Here is a 21,325-nt window from a genome sequence, read left to right on the forward strand (position 1 = left end):
CTGTATCAGAAACAATCTCCATCCATACTATCACACCTGAAAACGCACACATACATGACCATTCACGTACACTGGGCATGTGTGAGCCGGTGTAAAGAGGAAGCACATTGTCTCCTCTGCAGTTGATTTGTTACAGTAAATACTCTGAACAAGAAACAGCAAAACAGCTGCTTTACAGACAACAAGGTCAGTTTTAATTCATTATCCATGTTGTTTCAAACTGGTAGTCCAGGCTGATAAGAGCCACCGTGGGTGTCTACGTCATCGTTTCCAAAGGTCTCTGTCTCTGTCTGTCCAGACTACAACACAACCCTGGAGTTTTCAAATTAAAAAGGGCCCAGCAGCGTTTCTGAAATGCTCCGTTTTAGGTTTTGAAAACTTCAGAGTAGTATGGACAGGAGGTGAAAACGTAGCAAAAGAGATGAGTTTTAAAACAAAAATATAGTAGTATGGACGTGGCCTCAGACAGTCAGTGTATTTAGACTGAAATCAATCTAATACAGTCTGCCAGCCTCTACTAAGCTCAGCTCACCTTCATGAACTGGTAAGAATGGTTTATAGAGTTAGCATCTTCTGTTATTGACTGATTTTTAATCAACAATGACAGAAAAATCTAAAGGCCGTCTGTCATTTTGACAGATTAGAGCAGAGTTAGATGACGTTCTGGGGCATCGCGCTCGCACAGGCAGACAACAGACCTTTTCCATTTTGAACACAGATTGTGGAGGTAACTTAATTCCCCTTGGAGCAATGCGTCAAACTATCTTAGTGCTGACAGCGCGTTGCTGACAGAAGGCCTTGGAGCGTGTCTGTGACCACTACACAGAGGGGTGCAGCTGTGCCCCTGGTGCAGAGAGAGCACATGCTGCAGGATTTCCTCCCAGTGAAGCACCTGAGGACATCCCCTGCTCAGAGAATGTTGTCAACTTCTGATCACTTCCTTGTGAAAAATCATCAAAACTCTGGCTGACGTGACGCTGGTAATTTCAGACTCACTGTGGCAGCAGGGCATGAGTTCAGCCTTCAAATAAAATTTAAGGTGCCAGTTGCCTCTGCAGCAGTCTACTTTGATGTGTGCACCCAGTTTAAGTCCATGGAGGAAGTTAGGGTTCAGGCTACAACAGGTCAACTGAGTTCAGTTTAAATTCTTCTCAATAGCTTGTTCATATTTTAGATAAAGTTATATATATATATATATATATATATATATATATATTTGTAATTGTCTAACTCATTGAAATGCATTAGACTGTATTTGCCTGTTTAGGGTGGCACGGTGGTGCATTGGTTAGCACTGTTGCCTCACAGCGAGAAGGTTCTAGGTTCTGGGTTCTGTGTGGAGCGTGAATGGTTGTTTGTCTCTCTATGTCAGCCCTGTGATAGGCTGGTGATCTGCCCAGGGTGTACACCACCCAATGTCAGCTGGGATTGGCTCAAGCCCCCTGTATGAAAAGGCAGTATAGATATTTGCCTGTTTAGGACCTATTGCTGCAGCGTTTTAGTTTCCTTCCTGTAACTGCAGGAAATAAAAAAAACAATTCTCCTGCTTCGTGTTGTGTGGACACTTAAAGTCATCTTTTCTCTCCATGATATCATAAATATATAATCCAAGTTAAAAGTTGTGTTTGAAAATTAAATGCTATTAAATAGGATATGTCTCACTATTATTAAAACTGAAAATGAAAATGCTGTCCATCAAAAATTTCAGGAGGGATTATTTTGCCAGCATATAGCAACAATGGTTCCCTCTTTGACAAAACAGATGGTGCCGATCAGAGGCTAAAAAGACTGTATTAATTAAAGCTAAATCATTAAATGTTTATGGTACTTATGAGCAGCTAAATACTCCACTGCAGGTGGCCCGTCATCCCCCACCATTCTCACCTCCAGTAGACAAGCACAGCCAGCAGGAGCATGAGGCAGAGGAAGGTCAGAGCGGAGACCACCACCAAAGGCACCAGCCACTCCACACGGCCCAACCCTGCCCCTGACCCGGGTCTCGCCTGGCTGGTCAGATTGGTCACCACACTGGAGTCTGGAAAAAAAAAGATGAAGAAATTAATGAGGAAAAGAAATGATGTCTACAGGCATTTTGTGTGGACAGAGAGAAGGAGTAAGGATCTGACAGAGATAGATGCCGTTTAGAAGAGAAAGGTGAAGTAACACTTATCTCTGTCTCTTCTTATCTTGAAAAGACAGGAAATCAAAGTCAATACAAATGTTTTATTGTATTTCCCATTTTATTGTATTAATATTAGTCCCATTCCCCTCATGATATCCAGTAAATTCATTCTATCATCACTTCCAAATTGAATTCTGCTGATGGACACAGTATGTCTGCCTTCACAGACTAACATGTGACTAAAACATACAAATGCAGTACAAAGAAAATGTCATATTTTACATGTAAGTTCCTGTTTTATCATTGTATTCTGTGTTAGAAGTGTAAGAAAGAGTTGAAATAAACACTAGCTGACCTCTGACTACGGCTATGTACAACCTCACATTGTTTTAACAAGTCTACAAAGATATGGTGATAATAAATCAGAGCACAACTCATCTCAGATGTTTTCTTTAGATTGAAGAGGCTGGAATTTTGTAGAACACCAAAAGTGTGTATTGTGTCTGGTTGTTTTGGTCTCACAAGTTACATCTATGGTATGTTAATGTGAGAGCAGCCACAAGCTGGCAGCCAATTACACGGTGGGAGAGAACATAATCAAAGGCTAATTTAAGAAACTGATAAGAATGCAACTTCAGTTGACTTTATTACTGTTAACATGTGGAGCTGTGCCCCACAGTCACATATTATATGTCTGAATGATTCATCGAGCTGGTGTTTTTTTTTCATATCACACATCATATGTTTGTCAAGCACATGACAAGCTTCAGAATTTTTTTGTCAGAACTTTTTACATAAAAGCTCACAATTGTTTGAACTAAAGAATTGCATAAAAACGAACTTTGATGCGCTTTTATTTTGTAGAAAAAATTGCTAAAGAGAAGTGATTCTGTGAGTTACTGTCAATTATAGAACTCCGTGTGCTAACACCTGATGTAACTGTGTCTGTCATTCACTCGCAACATGGATAAAAGTATAATAAGCATCTTTGAAAAAGATTCTCTATTATGACTTAGCTACAGCTTAATGTGAGACTGTCTATTCAATATTGTAAGATTAAAAAAAAAAAAAAAAACAGATTATAAAAATAACCTGTTTTGGCCCATGGCCAGCCACTGTCATAGGCCTCCCGTCTTCTTTAAAGGAACAGTGTGACATTTCAGGAAGTGTCTTCTGATAGCTGTAAAATTGTTGGATGGTGGAGTTTTTTTAAGTTATTCTTTTCATTTTCCATGGAGTTAGGCTAGCAGTTTCAAGTTTGCTTCCTTTAGCTGTGTCCCGACTCCAACCCTAATACATACTGAAACTAAGTTTGAATAACCTGGTGTTCTCACGTCAGCCTGGGAATCAGAATGAAACATCATTTTTTAATTTGTTCATCCTGACTTGTGAATGTATTATCTTTATTGTTATTATCAGTTGACACAGAAGCGGTGGTAGCAGTTAACTTTGTACATTTGTAGAATGATATTGCGTCATTTCTGTTGACTTAGGTTAGTGTTGTACTTATACATCTGCGAGGGTGCGAGGGTCTGCATAATGCTAATTTCATCATCAGAGTGTGTTTGGATGTCTGTGTACACACCTATATGTTGTGTCTACCTAGACACCAACTTCACATGTGCTTCTCCATTTGGACTCCAACTGAACAAAAGAGAAGCAGAATAAGAACAACTACATGTCTGTGGTGTCTGCAGCAAGAGAGTATAATATGGCCCTACAGCAGCCCATACAGCTATCGCCATTCTTCTTTAGCTATTCTTCATGTATATATATTCAGCTAGCTATGAAGGAAAAAGACTTCCTCATTCTTAACCCTGGCTACAAGGCTCTGATTGGTCCAACGTTTCTCTAACCAGTGGAAATAGCCCTAAGTAATCCATGAAATCCAGCTGTGTTCACTCTGGAAAACTGATATGAGACAAAAATCACTCACAACAATATAATTCACAAAGTAAAAAGAGGACAGCTGGAAAAAATTAAACAAATTGTGGAGATTTTTCGGTCTCCATGTCAGGATTCCTGATCAAGAGACATGCTCCAGAGTTTGACTGACATTCTCTGGGACATGTCGTGTTTCATTTCCTGTTCATGTTCTTGTTGCTGTTCAGTGCAGTGTACATGGGTACAAGGCTTATTTGCTAATCCAGGCTAAACACGTGGATCCAGTGTGTCACTGTGCAGGACACACAGTGATGAAACAGTTCAGTGTCTCCTGCTGGGTCAGACAACAAATAAGTTTGTTTTCTGAAACATAAGGTTGTTCCTTTAACTTCATCTAACTGCTGCAACACATATAAGCCATCACATAATTAGAAAACAGATTAGTACAGAGAGCTTGACCAGTTCCCAGTTAGTCCTCCCTGTCCTGAGCTCTGCACGCTATGCACACTGATGAAGATAACAGCATCAAAACAACACATGGCTCTGGATAATTTCAGCCATTTGTTAAATCCAATTTGCTTCTAGGTCACTTAATAACCACCATCACCACCACGACCACCACCATCACCATCACCATCACCATCACCATCACCATCACCACCTACCCAGTTCAGCTGCTGCAGCCGTGACGTTGCTGGAACCGACGCCGGCCCCCATGGCCTTCAATCTGCAGCTTTGCCTGGAGCCGAACATTACATCAGGTCGGGCCCCTGCACTGCACCACAGCTGACTCGCATCCTCACTAACTCTGCATCTCCTCCCTCATATCCACACACACACACACACACACACAAATACACACACATGCACAGTGCACACTACTATCTGCCTCTTTCCTTTCTCTTTCCCTTCTGCTTTTGTCTTATGATCATGGCAGTCTGCCAAAATACAATAAAAACCCCTCACCAAGAGCATGCATATACATAACACACACACACACAGACACATCACTAATGTGCATACATATTGAACGCACACACCACACACACACACACGTAAATAAAAATGGAGCAGAGGCTTTTTTTCCTCCCCTGCAGCTGAATCTGGCCTCCAAGTCTCATCTCCTTTCGCCTTGTCTGAAAGTAGGCCAGCACTCAGATCAGAGCAAAGAGAGGGGAGGCAGAGAGGATGAGGGGAGTGGTGGAGGACTGAGGGAAAAGAAGGGAGTTGGGGGGGGGGCAGAAGAGAAGAGAAGATGGACTAAAAGAGGAGATGGAGAGAGTAAAGAAAACAAAATAAAAAGTAAGGAGTAAAAAGGGGCAAAGTTTACCCACTATCACACCACTTCCACAGCATCACTGAGGTGGGCTGAGGTTTATAAACAGGTTCACAGTCTCACAGTGGTGGGAAAGTGTTCAGATCCTTAACAACGCAAAGATACTCACTGTGCAGAACGGCCCTTTTCAGACTGTCCTGTTTTATTGTATTAATGACGAACTTCTGGACCAGATTTTGACGACTTTGGATGAAATACTTTGGTGCAGCATTGCATTTATAAACTCACCATATTATCATATTATTCAAGTTCAGACTACCCTGTACTACAGAGTCCTAGCTTTGACCTAAATTAATCTCACTTAGCATAGTTTTCAATGTATGTGGGTTTTTGGGATTATAACAGACACTTTTGGTGTATTTACATCAAATAAGGGGTTTAGATCATTATGTAAAACTGGGGCTTTGTTTAAAGTGTCTGGTGATGTGACTGCTCACGCTGCCATTCCTGTAAGTCAAATCTACCAAAACAAATTGAAATGAACAGGGGTCCAACTGTGGACTGCATATCTTCCTTCAGGGTCTCTAGAGGTGAGATGCAGCACTTCCTTCTCTGCCACAAATGTGTAAAAGCAAATATGCCACAACCATTACAGTTAATTTAACTCTTTATCACAATGAATGAATGACAGGGTGACAGTGTCTTCTCTGCCAAAAAAAGATAGATACTTCTTTATCTTAAGTCTTTTATAAAGATGTTTCATTAACATTATTATTGTAACATTAGTAATGATGTAAAAGTTACCTTTTTGTAGCAACCAGGTTGTATTTTTTTTTTTTTTTTTTTTTTTTTTACATATTTTTGTATTTTCTTTCACACCTGACAAAATACACAACAATATTTAGCTAGTTTTTTACCTGACAAAAACATCAGAAAAACATGACTCTGTTATGATGTGAAATAAAGACGCTATTGGAAGTGGTGCATCTCGCACATGAGGACCCTCAGACGTGAGGTCCACCGTCTGCTGATTCACTGCTTCTCCTGATGTCAGCCATAAAAAAATAAGTCAACTATTCTAATAGGAAAGAGGAAAACCAGTCACAAGTTCTAAAACATAAAAACAAACTAATCATAACACATCTAGTTTAAGTATTCTGTGCTGTTTCTAGAAGCTAGCTTAATCCTAGCGAGGTGCATATTAACATCTTCGCATATTTTGCCAGTTAACTGTTAACATCTGTACTAAACTAGCCTGCAGGCTAACAAGTAACAGATTTGCCGAAGAGACCATGTCACTAGCCATGAGTTGAGTGACCCAAGGAGCTAGCTGGGTTAGTAGCTACCTAGTTTTCACCATTATTACATCTAAGAAACAGCCTTTTCAGGGTAAATCAATAAAACAGTTGTGTAGTTTCATCAACTTAAAGATGTGACACTCAAGCCAACTTTGACACACAGTTTTTGGGAGATTAGTTAACATCTATCTGCCTTGAAAACAGGGATTTGTAGTTGTTTCTAGTTTATAGGCCTATAAGCCTTGGTGCTTTCTGATGCATAAAAACACTTCGGCAGGACGAACACAGTTACCACTTTTGCAAAGTTATACAACAACTAGTAAGCATCTGCCCTTGAGTCCCTCCAGCTCCAACAGAATAAAATATTCTAAATGTGCTTTGACAAAGAGACTGGGAGGCATTTCCGGGGAATATTAGAAAATTACTTTTGTTCATAATAATGTCTGGTCTTCAGCTTAGACTGTGTTTCAAAGCACTTGAAATTGAATTGGTGTCCCACAGTGTTTGCTTGCTAACGCAGTGCCCTGCTGAATGTCTTCAAGGGGGTGGTGTGTGTGTTTTTCAGCTCTCAGCTCCGGCTTGGAACTCTGCTTGGAACATTTCACATCACTGCAATCCATCACCACATGAAGCCCTTTGGAAGAGTCAGTACCACGTCTTACCCTGCATACAACACAACTATCAACAAACTAACAACTCAACTATTATCCAACTCATAACATCTCTTAAACAGAATTAGTTCTTTTTTTGTGGACAATCTCCCAGAACCATAAAATACTTTAGAGGTGAACATCCATTTACCTCACACCTGTAGGAGATTATAGTGAAGAGAATGACGTAGTGATCAAAGCAGCCAGTCTTCCACTGAAATCAGACAACACCAGCAGAGAAATGTGAACCCCCTCTTACTCTCTGGACCATTTGGAAACATCGCCCGATGAATAGAAAGAGAGTTTATTACTCTGTGTCACATCAGTCATGATGACTTTATTTCTTTGCAGCATCACTACCTTACCACGCTGAGCTGCATAAAATCCATGAGGGCCAACATTTTAATCCATTTTGTCAGCATGATGTCATGTTAGGAGGTCATTCAGGAGAGCCTGTGGAGCTGTAAATATTCAACAGTTGGATAAATGATTTCATTTTATGGCTTCCTTCAAATAGTCTGCCTGGAGAGTGTTTAATAAAGGAAACACCGTTCAGAGAAACAACTACTTCTAAGGAGTTGCTGAATACTCACTGAGGACCTTAACCTTTTATTTCATTTTATCATCGTCTGAGAAGATCGTTGTGGTTCCACAAACAGTTGGAATATTTATCATGACCTGTGTCATTGTAATATTTATCATGTTGGAATATTTATCATGACCTGTGATGATATCAGTAAAAGAAGTTGATAATTCCCATCTTTCTTATTCCTTCTCTACAAAGTGTCAACGCTGATGTTTACTCACTGTTGTGGATCAAGAAAGGCCAGTGCTTCTTGTCCCTCCCTGTGCTGGGTCTGAGTGTCGCTGCAGGGAGTGCTGCTGTGTCATTGGCTGCCTCTGTGGTGGGAGAGGGCTTAGCGTCAGGTGGATTGTGGGTATACGCCTGCAGCTGGTCTTCTACAACTGGTTCTGGTTCAGTCTGTTTTTTCTCCTTCGCCGTGGACTCCGGTGTCTTGCTGGGCGGCTCATTCACCACTGTGCTGTTGTCCTTCCTCCCTGCTTTGCCCACACGTCCTTTCCTCCCCTTCTTCTCATCCTTCTCATCCTTTTCTTCCTCCTCTTCGTCCTTATCCTCTCCTCCCCTCTCTCCATCCTCTCCTTCACCCTTGCTGCTCTCCCTGTCCTCCCCGCCAGCCTCACCACTATCTTTGGCTGCAGCCGCTGTGACAGCAGAGGCAGAGGTGGTGGTCTCGGTTGGTTTGGCGGTCTGACGCGTGGAGGCGGGATTATGGGTCGGTGCTCGACTCGGCCAGACAGAGCTGGGAAAGGAGGAGATGATGCCACCGCTGAAGCCCAGCCCAGCCAGTAAAGTGCTGGTCACCACAGAGGCCACCGTTGCCTGACTGCCGCTGGAGGATGGGCCGATGCCTGTCGCCATGGAGACGAATGAGAAGGGGATGCCTGAGGAGGTCCAGGTAGATGAGCCAGAGGAAATGGGAGCCATGTCAGCTGAGGAGGCTGGAGAGACTGTCGGCTGAGGGAAAAAAAGAGATATTTAATTAGAATTTGATTGTTGTTCGATTCCCAGTTGGTTATGTCACCAGATGCTGAAGGTTTAAGAGAGAAGAAACATTTCTGTTATTTTGACTTTGCATAGTCCTTTGAAACATACTGAGGCACAGGTCACAGTTCGGAAGAGTCGAGAACCACTACAGTTATTATTATTTTAACAATTGACATCCTGTTCCATCTTATATCTTATATCCCTGTCCACACAGGGAGGAATGATGCTCTCTGCTGGATGAAAGGGAAAAGACAACAGCAGGGATTCCCTTAAACTCACCATTCCAGTTTTCACAATCCTCGTCCCCTCAAAGATCCTGGTGGTGTTGGCTAGAGATAAAAAAAACTGGGGTAATCCACAGTGAAACACAGCAATCAGGCAACACTTCACTTGAAGTCTCTAAGATATCCATTAGTGCTTTATCAGCACATTAATCACAACATGACACAATATAAAGGCAAGGCTCTGAATACTTAATTTTTCAGCCAGTAATGTGAATGTAGTTAGATGAACTGAGAACATCCCACTGACTGTTCTTGGTCTATTTCTTTCATTTCCTCTGCTATTTCTCCTTCAGCCTGCAGCTACTGATACGAGCTCACATGAATAACCTGAGTATAAAAGATTCTGTGATATTTTGATCAAAGGAATCCTGTGCTGTCAGATTATTCAGCCACACCATCCAAGGCACAACGCAGGGCATGTTGAAAGAGGGCCGTGTACACGACATCGTGGTGGTTATGATAACATGCAGAGATAAAGTGGCAGCAGTTTAGGAGCAGGTCTGTATGTGTGTGTGTGTGTGTGTGTGTCTGTTACCTCTGAAGAGCATGCTCTGGCTGAAGTCACTGCGCATGTCATTCATGCAGATGGCCTGGACTCGAAACAGGTACAGCACATCAGGGGAGACGGGAGAAATGATGGCCTCCTGGACAACAACACACACACAGAAACACAAACCAAATCAGTGAGGTTTACACCAGCTGAGACAGCTCTGTTTTAGTCCTCTGAGTTTAAACCATAAGTCATTTAAGAAGCAGGTGCATAGATTAAGATGTTGTCAAGGCATTTTTAAACCTTTAATGGTCCATACAGTCTAAAGGTGGATGTCCATGTGTTTGTGATTATAAAGCAGGTCTAGGTTCTATATTAATACTGTGAAAGTATCAAAGCCTCAGTCCACAGAGAAATGCACACAGCCTGTATTCAGAAACTGAGCCTTAAAACCAGCTGTCAGGACTTCTGTAATGTTGTGATGTCACAACAAAGCAGTCACTGCTCTCAGCCACGCCCCAAGCCCTGCCCACCTGGACCACTATCGATTTCGCTTCTCTGAGTATTTACCTGAAATCTGCTTTATTTCTACTGAAGAGAGGCTCAGAGCCTTTCTTCTGATTGGCTGACTGACCTGTTGTTACTAAAGCTCCAGAGAGAAGCCTGAGAGAGGAGATGTAAAACTACACTGAGATGGTTTTTGGTTCTTAAAATCACAAATATCTCTCTGATGGAGATCAACACTTCAGATAAAACACTGCAGAAGTTAAAATATGGAGCTTTTGGGATGTGGGGAACAAAAATCTATTACTTGTAAACCTTTAAGTCTTTCAAATAAAGGTTCATATGAGATGTGGATGGTGTAAGTTACTTTAAGGGAGCAGACTTTGATTCTTACCCCTTAGATGGACAGGTGGGTAAAAAATCCACATCTGGGGAGACTGGATAACACATAAGGCACACATTACCAAAAACAGTAAAGTAGACAGTGGCTGCTGTGCTGCAGTCCTCTCACATCCTCAGCCTGTTGTTTAGGATGGTCAGTCTAGTCTGTCACTGTCTTAATGAAGCCACAGTGAAGGTCAACCACAAAGGCTCCCCACACACTTGTATTTTTCCACAGCCTTTAACATAGTTTACTCCACATTCTTTCTGCAGCTCTCCTCTGAACCTTAAATCCAAGCTGTTTCTTTATTTCCTGAAGGTCACTGCTGAATCATAATCTCCCTGTCAAATACACAAGACAGTGGGAGCTGAGAGGTCTACTTCTTAGCTTCCTGTAGCTGAGCTGTAGCTTAACTGCAACTCACTGCAGATGGAGCTGCCTCAGGTAAAATCACATGCCCTAATCTGACCCTTCAGTCATGTGGAAAAAGGGTGTTTGTATACTGGAGGAAATGGTAGAAATTGCACCTGTTCATCATCACATTACCACATCGTCATGCCAAATAAAAGCACTATCCATGATCCTGAATGGTTTAGAATGGGAGGTCACGGTCCGTCCTCCTGATGCCCATCAGTTATCCTACATAAACTTACCATCACTCGGTTAAATGGAAAGTATTTGAGCCAGCTCTGGGACCTGTGCCAAATTATCTTTTCTCATAAAGTGTCCTCTCATTGTGAGAAACCTCTGTTCTGTCAAGTCACTGTAGAATAATAAAAATACCATGCACATGCAGCCATCTCTGCTCTCCATCTCCATCACATGAAGGGGTGACAATATAACACCAGTAAGAGATTCATTCCAGTAGCTTTTCTAGAACCTGACAAATTCATCAGGCACAAACAATCAGGATCACACTGAGTTATAAAGTGCAGTTACTGTTTAATAGCTTCAGGAGGACAAATCAGTCGGCCAGACGTGACCATCACTACATCCAGGTTATTCATTATCTATATTTACACACATTATTTAACTGTACTTGTCACAATCAAACAATGAATCTAATTATTTTAGTTGTTGTAACTGATAAATTATCAAATTGACTGTTTTACAAATATTGAATGATGAAATTACCTGGTAGCTTCTAATGCTAATGTGTCTAACCCTAACCCAGCACCGACCAGCAGACAGGTGCAGTTAGCACCTGGCTGTGTGAAGTCAAAAAAAAAAAAAAAAAAAGCCAGATTTGGTAGAGACCAAAAACAATTATCCCTCCTCCTCCATACTGGACACTGGCACACAGAGAGACCCCAAGATACCATCACAGCCATTCGAAACATGTCAAGACTCACACAGTAGCCACTTTAAACATCCTGCCTTTGCCAAATGGTTGCAGGTCTATACCCCTCATTTCTGCCATGAAGCAATCAGATCTCCCTCTAAATCCAACATGTTGTACCCCAGCAGCTATGTCCCTGTCAAAACACTTGTTTTGTCACCTGTCTCTACCAAAGTCTTTATTTTTCACCTCCATCTCTATGAAATATATATCAGTCAGACTTTATTTGTATAGGACTTTTCATACAAACACAAAGTACTTTACAAAATAAAAGCAATAAATGTGAAATGTGTATGTATGTGGTTATAAATAAATAGTTAATTATTATATTATTATATAGAGGAAACACTATCATAAATCTCATGAATTTGCACTGAGGAAACACTGAAGACTGGAAAGCAAAGATAAAGATGGAGTGATAAGTATAAAACAATAAAATACTAAAACAAAGGAGAAGAAACCAGAAATAAAAGGCAGGGTATTAAAAATAAATAAGAATGAAGGAAAAAGAAATAAGATAAATCCATAGGTGTTGTCAACCTGTTATGTTGTATTTATCTTAAAACACAGATTTCAAAGGAGGTGGAGCCTGTGTTGAGATATGGCTCAATGTGAGATACAGTGAACAAGCAGAAGGCTGACAACACTCTCGCTGACAGTTGGTTACATTATTTACACTGACATCAGTGTAACATTAGCACTGATGTTGTAATGATCTAATGATATTAAAATGATTGCACTTTCAATAAGCAGTTTTACTTTGAAAGTTGAGCTGGGTTCATTATGTTTTCACATCTTAGCTGTGAATTGCCAAACAGCTCCTGTGATTTCCGTCCTGTTCAGAGAGAAGCAGATATGAACAGTGGGGCTGTGCCGCAGAGAAGGCAGTGCTCCGACAGGCTGGGGTGTTGCTGTTCACACGAACTCTGCGGAGACTTCACACATCCAGCTAACTCCTGCTCTCACACAGATTGGCGGTCCAAAGACAAGAGGGTTCATGTCAGCATTCAAATCAAGAGGGTTCATGTGAGTATTTTGGTTCTTTAATGTACAGCAACTGACGGACAAACAGGATGTCTGAGGAGTCTGGACCCTCATCATGCTCTGCATCACACAGTTATTCTATCAGAATTGTTTCTACCTATAAAGACGGATTCATCAAAGGCTTGGGCAACATTCAATTCAATATCTTGGTGCAGTCTAACCCTAATACACAGTATTATTTCATGGTGGTGGTGGGGGGGGTTATAATATAATTATTTTGTTGTATTTTATATTTCAGGTGTTTAAAAAAATATATATAACCATACTCTTTTTTTGTTTGTCTCTGGTATATTTTATAATACATAATTATTATATTTGATTAAATTATATTTCTGGTATAAAGCTGCAAGTTTTATTTGTCACATGCCACGGTACAATATACAGTGAGCAAAACAGTGAAATGAGGATCAGACTCAGCAGGGTGGACTGGGCAGAACTGCAAAAACAAGTTTTGGGATATTATGAAAAATATCACATGTGCGATGTTTGATATTATCCCGAGTCTGGTCCATACACTTCAGATTCAGTATTACCTGACAGCAGGAAGCTTTTCTGTGTGTATGCCAGAATTGGTCCAGATGTGGAAGTAGCCTCCAACAGTCACACTGTACATGGGCCACATTCGGGCCATGGAACCAGGTGTATACTGTAATGATGTGTGTGTCACCAAGGCTCTGAAGTCTGTGACTATGTACAGCAGCGTCTGCTGAAGCCTTGTATCAAGGCTTCAATCGTTCAGAGAATCACATGAGCGAGTCTCGTTCAGACACAAGCTTCAAATATCTTGTTTTCTTTAAAGCAGTGAAGGGAACTGAACTCTGTTATCTGCTTTTTAAATGAATCTTTTATCACCTTTTTTTAACAACTTTATATTTTTCAGACAGAACAAAGTGAAGTGAATCACTGTCAATCAAATGATTTTTTCAATTTATATCCACATGAATACTGAAGAAAGCATATTTACCCCTGTTGCTTGACTGTTCCCATGAGATAATTTATTCATTGTTTCATTATTTTTTACCAGTAATTAATCTTTAGCTGATACACTCAGCTCCAAAGCCTTGTTTCGTCATCACTGGCTGTGAACATGACTTTAGATTCTTTTGTTAGATATTAAATTGAAAAGAAATATGTAGTCTGGTGCAAATTTATTCGGTACACCTAACTAAAATTAATACATTTTAAAACAGCAGTCCACCATCTGTTTATAACCTTATACAATTCAGAAATGCAAACCTTTTAAATGAAACAGAGGCTGTGGATATGGATGGATACCCAGCTTATTTCTACACATGTCAACACACAAGATACACAAAATGGACTCACTTGCTTTCTATAGCTGTGTTAGAGATTCACGTTTTCCCTTTTCTACAGCCTCTTTGGCTCCACGGGGAAACTATAGGACGCCAGTGATGTCGCACTGACTCCAGATGGCTAGTGTATAAAGAGATCATTATGATGAGCATTTATACTATTACACTAATAGCTTTATTCATTTATAATGTGAGCTTTTTCTATCTCTATCCCCACACACTCCCTGTTAAATCCAGTTAGGCACCTGTTTGCCCCCCCCACCCCCCTTTTTTTTCATGAGTGGTACAGCCCATAAAAAGGTCCAGTCTACAGTCATTTGTTACAAAGGGATCCTCCAATGATTGTGACAACAGGGGTCCCCAATCTGGGGGTCTTAAAGCCATGTAGGTCCCTTTTGTGACCTAGTTAGAGCGTCAAGGGAGGAACTGGGGGAGAAGACACGAGGAGGAAGAGGGAGAGGGGTGAGGTAGAGTGAAGTGGGGATTATCCAAAAGGGGGGGGGGGGGGGGTCTCTCACGTTAATGATGGAAGGATAAAACACTTCCCACCTCTCTCTCTCTCTCTCATCACGGCAGATTCCCAGCTCTGAAAGCGGATCCTGCTTCCACAGCCAGGGGGCACTCTGATCCCTCACAGCAGACCCTGTTTTCCCACTCAGCCACTGGCCCAAGGTCATGCTTTCTACACAGGCTGGCAGCCCTGTATCCTCTCCAGCTTAGCATTAGTATTCTGTGAGCTGACCGGCACACCACAATGTAAGAGAATGAAACCTCTTGTCTGCTTCACAGCCTCCTCTCACAGCTCATTCTGGCTCCTGATGAGACCATTTGTAATGGAACTGATGGAGGATGTTGCTCGGTTTGTGCGTGCGTGTTTGTGTCCAGAAACTATTTTCCCAACACAAATTATTAACTTCTTTATTAAAACCTCAGCTGACCCATTTTCTTATAAGAAGTTGTCAAAGCCACATGTGTGGCTTTGTTCAACAGAAAATATTTTTAATGATGCAATCACAGCAGATTTTTTATGTATCAAAAAGGTTTTGTTCCAAAACAAGTTATTAGAATTTTTTAGCTCCTGACTCAAATTTCTGATGATGTAAAATCCTCAGTATTTCTGAAATAACACACACACACACACACACACTTCCCTCTGACTGTTAGTCATTTACATTTACAGCAAATAAAGTTGACTGTGGCTCATCAGGCTCACTGGACAGTGATACAGTCTGAGCACAAATGGAAAATATACCACAGGATTCAAACATGTTTAAATGTAAAGTGGATCACAGTGATGAAGTTAAATTATGGTCCAGTGATCAAATTAAGTGTGTGGTGTGTTTTCAGGTTGAGGGGATGAGAAAGAAAGGAAATGAAAGAAGGAAAGAAGACAGGAGTAAGGGGTTGAAAAAAGGAAAAAGGAGAGATGCAAAAAAGGAATGAATAGTAACTACACAAGAGATATACGGAGCACGTTGCAGTGTGAGTGTGTTTGTGTGTTTGGCTCTGCAGGGAAATCATGTAATTATTGGCTGATGATCAGTTGATAGTTGGTTGATCTGGAATCTGGACTTTGATGTGACCCTTTTGGGTCTTTTGGGGCCTGTACAGCTTCCAAATATTGACATGTATAAACAAAACAGAAAAAATATCAGTGCTAACAGAAAATCACATGCACTTGGCTGGTATCTGTTTCAACTGGAAGCAGAACCAAGTCTGCTGTTGACAGAGACACGTCTTTATTTCTGAGTCCCTGTTTTACCAGAATGTTTTACTATATCTCTGTGTGAATTTTCTGATCTTACTCTTTCCATGTTTGATGTGTTGTTGCAACTGTTTGTGCAAACTCTGCTCTTCCTGTTTCATATTAAAATACCTCAGGAAATATAACCCTGTTGTTGTGGAACATGTTTACCTGCAGGAGAGGCTGAGTTTTATTCTTTATATGTCAGATTTTTGACCATATGTAGTGTAAGAGAGACGCATTGGCTGTTGTGAGCATTCCTCCCGTCCACACTGGCCATCAGGCAATTACTCTGTACAGGGATCCTGACTTGGTGTGTGCTGAAGCCTGACATTAGCTCTGCAGACTGAGACTGTGGATTTTGTGCAGCAGTAGCTCAACAAATATGTCTGTGTGTGGAGAGGAGGACTGATTACAGCAAGGGTGTCTCAGTATGGTACCACTGTTATATGTTATATTTTATCATATTACATGAGGCCACAGTGTTAATTAATGAGCAGGACTGTTCTATGGTCCCAATAAGACAAACAGACGTTTGTATTTGATCAAATAACAGGTTCTCCAGGCCATTTGTCACAATCTGCCCCCGTTCCCCTCTGTACCTGTTTCCTGACATCAGCTAACCCTGAGACTATTTCACCATACATGTAAATCTGTATTATATAATAATGTACATGGACATACCACTACAAAGTTACATACACTGTGACATATACCCGACCTCTAATGAGACCAACCAGTGACTCTTTCAGTGCACATGTGGCATGTGAGTGTCATATTAAGACTGTGCGTGTGTGAGGAAGAGAAAGCCTCCGTTGTTCTCTGCATCTCTGTAGAATATATGACAGTACAAACACACGGCTATTGACAGCTACGAGTCAGAAAAGTTTGAACAGAGTTTTTCTTTTTTTCTTTCACACACACCAGGCCAAGGAAGCACATCAGAGAGTGTGTGTGTGTGTATGGAATGAGAGGGGTAAAAAGCTCATTCAAAGAAGGATTTAAAGTACTGAGCTCATTATATATGCACACATATTTAATGTGATTTCCTGTTGGACTATTGAACACTGCCGTGGGTAAAAGGAGACGTTCTGAGTGTGTGTGTCTTACACCGCGTATGTTGATTTTTTTGACATTTTTAAGCTCCTCTGCTAATGTGCATGTTAATGTCTCCCCATATATTGAAATATTAACCAACACTGGTTCAACCTGGAGTTACATGCTGCATCTCCGGTTAAAAAATTGGTTGTAAAACGATGGACACTTCTCACCCTCGACAGCCGCCATCTTGGCTTCATAGTGGAAGGGGAAGGACCACTAACCTATTTTCAAACTTGTGAAAACAACAACAAGGTGTTGTTGGTGCTGGTGGCAGTGCAATTTCCATGTCACATGACACAGGAGGCTCACACAGGTCAAGCGAGCGAAGCAGCCGGCAGGCTGGCGACAACTGCAGTCACATACTGCCATTATCATTTCCAGTGAGTGCACAACGGCAGTGTTTGGTGTAGTGTGTGAATTCTGACAGGGTAGTGTTCCCAAATCAATGAGTGTACTACATGTGAGTGAACTGAGTGAAGTATGTGATGTGAAACACAGCAAAGGTTTTTGGATGGTTGTGGATCCAGACTCTATTGGGTTTCAAGTGCTGCTGTTATTCACAGATTTTTGTTTTGGTAATTGACACAAAAATACTTCTCATCCCACTAATTTGCTTTTAACCCTAGAACACTAACGTCGGGTGATTTTCACCCACACGATTCTTGTCATGTGATTTTCATTGTGTTGCTGCTGTCTGAGTTGCATGGGTCCTTGGGTAGCTTCAGGCTGCTCATTGATGTCATTAATGGTATGTTTGTTTCCCTCCTCCCATCTATGCCTTTTTCAAGTGTGTTCTAGGGTTAAATTGATGCCGTTGGGAGAAGGTCAGGTTGGTGTGATGGAAAAATGTTCTAACTATGCACAGCTCCTCTCCTGTATACTGGCCTACACACATTTCCTTCATCAGTGAGGCATCTGAGGTCGTTTGTGGTTGCTCTTATAAACAGTCCATCAGTCAGTCGTGTAATTTGTAGATCATGATACACACTAAGTATAACAAAACAACATTATCACCATATTCTTAAAACACTTACACAAAATAAACACAAAATGCTAAATTTACCATCAATTCTAATGATGTCAGTGTAACTCACTAGTGTGTAAAAAGTCTGAATCTCAGTGTCTTAGAACAGAGCTGCTAATTTTTTCTATTCTTTCAAAAACATAAGTTGTGAAAGGTGCTTTTATTTTGAACGACTTGTATAAAAGCTCAGAGCTTGGGTGAAGCTTGGGGAATGATGGTGGTGTCTCAGACTTCAAGTCAGCATTACTTTTTAATATTCATAGTAAAGACCAGCATCTTTCTTTGGCTGTGTATATAACCATAGAAAATAGTCAGACTTTAGTTGCCAGGAAAATGTTGCCAGCCAACGTTTTGCAAGAAACTGGGTGAGAGGCTGATGTGTTCCATTAATGATCCTTCAGTCATAATGATGAACATGGCGCTGGCACATTCTCTTTCATTCACAGAGTCCATGTTTGCTTGTTGTTTGTCCTCAACACAACAGTTTTCAGAAGCAAACTCTCATTTATATCCTTTCAGAGCCTCTCGGCACCTGAACACAACATAACTCAGCATCAGCCTTTTCAGAGGAGTCAGCTGATTTACCAACAGTCATAGCCACAACCTGCTGGGTTCCTCTACTGGAACCTACTGTTTATCACATGTTAAGGAATAATCCTAAGATCCCACGTGTCAGTCTAACCCCTCTGCTGCATTCTCACCAGTTTGTGCTTGGCATCGGTCAGGTGCGTCTCCTCGTAGCTGTCGTCATGGGCCGTCCAGCTGTAGGACACCAGGAAGTGGAGGATGGGTGGGTGGTAGGTCACCTCTGGACGGGCCCAGCGGACCACCAGAGCGCTGCTGTTTACGTGCTGCACCTTCATATTGATGGGAGCGCTGCTGCACACTGGGAGGAGGGAGGAGGAGAGAAAAAGAAAGCGATGGTGATAGAGGATGGAGGAGGAGACAGCAGGAAAGCAATAAAGAAAGGAAGGACAGAAGAAAGGAAGAAGGAAATAAAGTCAAAAAGGAAGGAAAGCAGGAAGGAAGCGAAGGGAAGAGTGAATGAAACCAATGAGGTGAAGGAAAGTAAGTGAAGTAAGAGGAAGGAAGGATGGATGGGGTGTGGGGGTGGCGTTATGCGAGCGTGACTTGTATTCATGATGTGATATTAATATTGCTGTGAGACAATGAGTCATCCAGATACACACACACACACACATACAAGCACACGCGCACGCGCACACACACACACACACACACACACACACACACTATGAATGGCTGGATTCTCCGTTCATACAGTCTCCAAAACACAGACACACACAACTGCTCCACACATATGCACAGGCATCTCACACAGACATACACACAGACAGACACCCACACACATAGATTTTGTCTCCAGGCTCCAGTGAAACGAGTTCATATATAGGCGCCTTCAGGCAAAGTGCCGAGGTCCTGCTCTGCCTTCTAATATCTGGATGTGAGAGATATGAAGGCAAACACATACACATTGTAAGTTTTGTTATGAGTTTAACAATACACAAACACACACATAATTCTCCATTCATCCTGATAGGATGAGCCCTGCACTGGCTGCTTCTGACCACTAGGTGTCTCTGTTTGACCAGTAGGTTGTTCAGCTGAGGGACACCTGAATATTTTAGAATTATCACCATGAATTCTCAAACAGTGGCTGAAGCCTTCATTTTAAACAGGTTTATATAAGACGCAGGCTCATCTCCCCTGTGTATGTTTTTTCATATTTTGTTCATGCAAACTCAACGTCCTCCATGTTTGCCTGACAGGTTGATCCACTCAGTGTAATGTACATTTCCACACAGTCATGTTCTATTTAGTTTATCCTCTCTAACAGAAAAAAACAGGTGTAAGTTACTGTGTTATCACCAGCTCTGCTTCCATTTCGCCATCGTCCAGTTAGTATCAGTTAAAACACATCATTTTTCCTTACAGACCTTTCACATTAAAAGCTCTTTCAGCAGCTTAAAGAGCATTACTGCTTATCTGCTTTTAATGTGAAATATTTGCATGTAACCTGTGAGCGTCCTGTTAATTCCACATCCTCAGTGTTTTTGTGACTGGTCACCCTCCAGCGTGATCTCAGTCTTGGCCATTTTTTGAATACCAACTTTAATGATGAATGAGAATTTACATAGAAATGACAATATCACTGTTATCCCTAACAGCAGTTAATCAATAGTAACAGTCACTATAATATTTTAGCTTTAGACTTTTAATCCTATTTCTTTGATTTCCCGGTGAAATATCAGCAGAAATGCAGAAAGATAAAATTAAAAATAGCTTCTTTCCAAACGGAAAATGGTCACAAATATGTGGACATTCATTTTTGTCTACCTTTCCATGTTTTTCATGGTTTGGGCCCTAAGTTCCACGAAAGGTAAATCTTGAAGGTGCAGTACCAACCCGTCTCCAACCTGAACAACCATCAACCCCCTGATACAACCCACAGCAGTGTCTCCTGAAACAGCACCCCCATGGCAGCAGGCATACTGCTCCTTGTTTGTCATGGTAACGATAATAAACATACAGACTGAACTGACGGTGGCGTACCTACCTTTGCCCCCATTGTTACACTAAGAAAGGTCACGGCATGGTTAGGTTTGGGAATAGATGATGATTTGGGTTACTATATGTACTTCCTCAACATTAGCAAAGCTTTGTTGTCATGGTTACAATAATAACAGTGAACAGTCATGGATAATAGGAACAACATAAACTGCTACTTTCACATGGGAATCAAACACCGCTCTCCTGTGTCATATTCATCCATCCACCCCAACGTTCTCCTGACATGGACTTTGTCGCTCTATAAACAACGTCACCGCACTTTTCCCTTGGCTCCTGTCATCAGTACAACGACCACTAGATGTTGCCTAGCAACAAAACCTAACTATGGGTCTTAATAACCTGCTTACAGATGACCTATGGGCTCATTTTTTACAGGAGGACAGTCTCTGGAGCACACAGTGATTGTTTAGACAGTGTTTCCTGTTTGATCATGTTCAAACCCAGCTCTATGAAGAGATGATGTAACTGCTTGATTTGAAGAGGAGGCTTCAGCAGATCAATGATGGATGACACGTTCAAAAATCACATAGTGGCATGGACTCTCCTCCGTCCACATACTTTACTTTGGTCAGTGTATTTGTTGTGTAACTCTGTGTTAAAAAGCAATTTGTTACACTGTTTATGGTTGAGAAAGAGAGAGTAGTATATTACCATCCAACAATGCCTATAATGATTATTCCAAACACTGTATAGTATTATGCAAATACATCA

At 41.3% G+C, this 21,325-nt stretch overlaps 1 protein-coding gene across 4 annotated transcripts in view; it reads right to left on the reverse strand.

The window, feature by feature from the left end:
• Positions 1-21,325, reverse strand: part of LOC139630080 (receptor-type tyrosine-protein phosphatase gamma-like) — a 454,916-nt gene that overhangs the window by 34,605 nt on the left and 398,986 nt on the right. For all 4 annotated transcript variants that reach the window (XM_071493181.1, XM_071493178.1, XM_071493179.1 and 1 more), the window contains 5 exons: positions 18,724-18,908; positions 9,617-9,725; positions 9,077-9,126; positions 8,038-8,767; positions 1,885-2,035 (listed from right to left, as the gene is read on the reverse strand). In XM_071493181.1, the coding sequence (XP_071349282.1) occupies positions 1,885-2,035; positions 8,038-8,767; positions 9,077-9,126; positions 9,617-9,725; positions 18,724-18,908 (1,225 nt within the window). The remainder of the gene's footprint in view (positions 1-1,884; positions 2,036-8,037; positions 8,768-9,076; positions 9,127-9,616; positions 9,726-18,723; positions 18,909-21,325) is intronic.

Source organism: Trachinotus anak, unplaced genomic scaffold, assembly GCF_046630095.1.
Source record: "Trachinotus anak isolate AG129_WGS33_773 ecotype Australia unplaced genomic scaffold, CSIRO_AGI_Tana_v1 ptg000013l, whole genome shotgun sequence".
Lineage (NCBI taxonomy): Eukaryota > Metazoa > Chordata > Actinopteri > Carangiformes > Carangidae > Trachinotus > Trachinotus anak.